This window comes from Geospiza fortis, unplaced genomic scaffold (genome assembly GCF_000277835.1).
Source record: "Geospiza fortis unplaced genomic scaffold, GeoFor_1.0 scaffold145, whole genome shotgun sequence".
NCBI lineage: Eukaryota > Metazoa > Chordata > Aves > Passeriformes > Thraupidae > Geospiza > Geospiza fortis.
Genome location: NW_005054362.1, coordinates 841,001 through 845,476, shown reverse-complemented (window position 1 = coordinate 845,476; position 4,476 = coordinate 841,001). Strand labels below are relative to the sequence as shown.

General features: G+C 48.9%; 1 protein-coding gene across 1 annotated transcript in view; it reads right to left on the bottom strand.

Moving 5' to 3' along the window:
- Positions 1-760: 760 nt before the first annotated feature.
- The window catches only part of TMEM132D (transmembrane protein 132D), a 185,772-nt gene continuing 182,056 nt past the window's right edge, over positions 761-4,476 (bottom strand). Inside the window, 1 exon segment of the mRNA XM_005424052.2 lies at positions 761-3,607. Within this exon segment, the coding sequence (XP_005424109.1) occupies positions 2,444-3,607 (1,164 nt within the window). The 3' untranslated portion in view covers positions 761-2,443.

The window sequence follows — 4,476 nt, the reverse complement described above, 5'->3', positions numbered from 1 at the left end:
GCCGTGGCCACACGCTGGGAAGGCAACCCTGCACTCACACCTGGGCACCGCCACCCTGCCTGCCTCACTGCAGACACCACGTCCTGATGTGCTAAAAGCACCCAAAATAGCCCCAGAGCTGGAGGCAAGGCTGGGCTGGACCTGCGGGAGGCTGCCAGGCTGTGCTGCAGCAGCACGGCTGCTCACCTCACCTGGGAGCTCAGCCAGAGCTTGTCTGGAGCCTGCACTGTCCTGTCCTCACTGCTGCACCTGGTCCTGCACTGCTGCACCTGGTCCTGTCCTCACTGCTGCACCTGGTCCTGCACTGCTGCACCTGGTCCTGCCCTGGGTCATCCAAGCCTCGCGCAGAGCTGCTGAAAGAAAGCAAACACCACCTGATCTCCAAAGTTTTGGGCACATTTGCTCTGTTTACTCACCTACTCCCTTGGAAGGTGTATAGCCAAAGGTGGATCTACCCAGAGGAGAAGCCCAGACCCCAAACCCACAAACTCACATACTGGGCTTTCAGGCTAGAAATAAAGCACGTGGATTTATTTGCAAATAGTTCCAAATCTCGTTAGGGTGACTCGGTGCACATACATCTGTAGCATGACAGGTTGTTGGTGCTGCATGTTGTCCCCCAGCACTGGCAATACAATTCTGTGAGTGGATTGTGCCTCCTGCATCCATCAAAGCCCTCCTGTCTGTACTGCTGCCAGGCTTCTCAGGGTGAATGTTCTGACAGCCAAAGGAAAGAGGCGTGCAGAGTAGGAAAAAAAGATGAAGCCACTAAAATGCAAATTTTATTCACAGTTGGCATGTTTATAAATATATATATTACATTCTTACAATCTACAGTACATTCTAAATATAGAGGGATTCAATCTAAGTGTTTGTGGGAGGCGGGTGTGTATTAAACTGAGCAACCTAGATTCAATCTTGGAAGACTTAACAAAAAGGGGGCAAGGACTGACTCCAGAAAATAAAGGGGAGCTTGAAATATTTTTCTATATCAAATCCATTACCTGGATTTTAGTTAGTGCTTTGGCACTTTGCCACTGGCCATATGAGGCTGCTGTTGGACCTCACAAGACATGTCCTGGTTTGAGGCTGGAGGGCACGTCGGGTTGGAAGGGTAATCACTGAAATCCTACTGTATGTACATCCTTATCAAGAAAACAGAAGATAATCATCACCCCTGGGAGAAACTAATGTTATCTGCTGAGTTTAGCTGTGCAGGGTTCAATGTGGAACGTGCAGCTCTCCCCTGTGACCTCCCAGTGCCTCTACACGTGCTGGGCTAAGGAGAGGGGGGCACAAGGAGCTGAACACCCCCAGCTCCCCAGGGCAGGGCATGGACCAAGGGGCAGCTGCTGCTGCTGGTGGCCAGTTCAGCACACGGGGCACTGAGCCAGGGACAGGGCCAGCTCTGCGAGGGGCCAGCAGGGAAGGCCAGGACAGCGTGGGACCAGCAGGGCTGCGCTGGGCAGGAGCAGCCCTGGAGTGATGTGCACAGGAGAGAAGGGAAGGAAGGGAGAGACCACAGCTCCAAGGCTGACTGATCTGGGAAGTGCCCTCAGGATACCAGATGGGGAGCTCCAGGGAAAGGGCTGGGAATACAAATCCAAAACAGGACAATCAAACAAAGCGGGCTTTTAAAAATAGCTCATTCTGTCAAACTTTCCAAAAACCTTCCTTAGGATGAGTGACAGTCTGAGTATAGATCATATCTTCTATTTTACAAATTAAGAAATACCCAAAATTGGCTGGCAAAGTTTATTACCTTGGCATCTACTTAAAAAGAGAGTTTCAGTTTGAACTGTATCTGTGTATCCATTGTCAGTGCTTGGGAGGCAAACATGCTGGTTTGTAAACAGCCCAGTTACGCCTTTATCCCCTCCAGACTCTTTGGAAATCATGACTCCTCAGCTCTGGGAGCTGCTTCGTTCACTGTTGGTTTTTGTCAGCTTTTAATGAATGTTCCTGGATGGATATTCTCTGCACGTGGCCTGAACGACATGCTCCTCTCATGGATCTATTTATTCTAAGACCAATCTTTTGCTTTTAACCAAAGCTTGCAATATTGAACAGCAGAGCTGTGTGAGCTTTGTAATATCCAAACTGCACTGGAGTTTGTTATATTTATTGATTTCCTGGGAAAGCACAGAGAATGAGACTGTATTATTTTTCTAAGTTTTTTTTATGTTATCGTGTATCAAAAAACCACACACATCTCTCACTTCCATCTCTGAGCACAGAGGAGACTTGAATTTTAACAGCTGTCCAGGATCTCTGCTCTCCCAGCTGCTTTTGGGTGGCTTCTTGGGGCTCCAGTGAGTTATTATCCACCAGCTGATTCCTGTTAGAATACAACATTTTGCCCCACTACCCAAAATTAAAGGCAGAAGGTGAGTGAAAAACAAACAAACGAACAAACCAAACCAAAAAAGTCTTTTGTGTCTCATTACGCATTTTCGTGTAACCTCTCCATGTAGTTTTTAAGCTCTTTGCACTCCCCCAGGTCCATGTCCTGGCAGACCCATTTAATGTCATCCTCATTACTCATCAAGATTGAGTTGACAGTTGGACAGCCATCGTCAGAGGAGATGGTGGTGAAGGTGGTGAACTTCACCCGTTTCCTCTTGGAGGTAGGAGAAGCGGTTGGCTCACTTTTCTGCTCCTTCCCTTCACTGAATGTGGACTCAGGAGACCTGAAGGACTGTCCATTGATATTTTTGGTGGCAGTTGTGCTGAGGAGGTATTTGCTCTCCTCGTAGTCCACTCCCCTGTCGATGGCTGTGATTTGCTCGTCCTGCTGGGATGAGAAGTTGATGTGATTCTCCAGCAGCTCTGTCCTGTTGCTCAGCCCCACCCAGTCATGAGAGTGGCTCATGCCCTCCTGCTCCTCGAAGGGAACCTGCTTGTTCCTGTACTTGAGAGCGAAGGTGACGCAGTTGATGAGGAACACCAGGATGGCCAGGCAGAAGACGCCCAGCAGGGCGTACATGCCGATCTCCAGGTCGCTGAGCCCCCGGGGGGACGGCACCAGCTCGCTGTCCTCCGTGTCCCCACCGGCCCTGGGCAGATCCACCTGCGCAGGGAAGCTGGTGAAGTCCAGGGGCAGGTTCTGGCTGGCATCGTCCAGGAGGCTCTCTCTGTCCTCCTTCCTGCTCAGAACAGACCTGTGGGTGGTGGTGGCCCTGCCCTGCTCATGGCCCATGGAGGAGCTGTAGTAGTGCCCATCCCCTCTCTCCTGCCAGGGGCTCTTCTGGCGCCGGTCGCTGCCGTGGTTCTCCAGCTGGACACCCCTGTGCTTGCTGTCACTGACGTTGGGGCTGGCGTCACTCTGCCCAAACTTGACCTTAATGCTGCCACTCCCGACAGCCAGGATGCTCTTCCTTTTGGATTTCTGGCAGGATTCACTGATCACCATCTCCACCTTCACCAGCGTGCCCTGGCCCTCGGTCTCAGCAGCAATCACAGGCCACTTGAATTTGGGGTCGTGGTGGATGGACACCACCTTCTCATCCAGAGAGGTGGCTGACAAGGAGAAGTCTTTGGAGTCATAAATATCCAGGGGCATGACAGATCCATCACTGAACTGGATCCAGCAGCTGATGGCTGCTTCCTGTAATACATAAAACAAATACAGACCCACTCAGAGTGATCCTCGAGGGAAATGTTCTCTGTTCTGGTCTGCTCCCTCCTCCTTACAGGATCCTCACACCATTAGTGATCAGAACAGAAATAAATAGGGAGAGCAGTGAAATTAATATCTTGCCAAGCTGTGAAGAGAAATACTGGGCTCAAACACTCGTTGATAAGATTGGTTTCCACAAAGGTGCTTAAAGGAGCTGTATCCCCTGGGCTCTGCAGAATCTACTACAGCACCATAATAAATTGCATGTCAGGGAGCATTACCAGTGACTGAGATCATTTACTGTTGTGTATTTACATTAAAAAACCCCAACATTATTTCTAAACTGCTTAAAATACAAAGTCTCCTCTCATTACACAAAGCACATGTTAAAAGATGGCTAATGCAGCAAACAGGTCCACACATGGCTCCACACCTTCACTCCTTGATTCCTGTCTCTCAAATTAAATTAGCAGATTGTATAAGCAGAGGAAACCAATCAGTTGCTTCTTTAGAAAACGGCCAGGGCAATTTTTACGCTTGTTAGCAATTAAAAGCAAGACAATAATAAAGTTTAATCTTGTGTCACAGCAATGCAGATTGTGTACTCCAGTGTGCATGGAGGCTTTCACTGAATGCCAATGAATCTGACCTGGGTACTAAGAACATGCCTCATGCTGCAGCTTTCCTGGGATCCTTGACTTTTGGCTTCTAACTTGAAACATTTTTAAGTATTTTGAATTTCAGAAAACATGTGCTCACCCATTTCTGAAAATCAGGTCCTCTAAGGACTCTCGAATGGCTATTGAAAATTGTGTGCCACCTGAAAAACATCTTTGTATTCCTACATTGATCGTTTA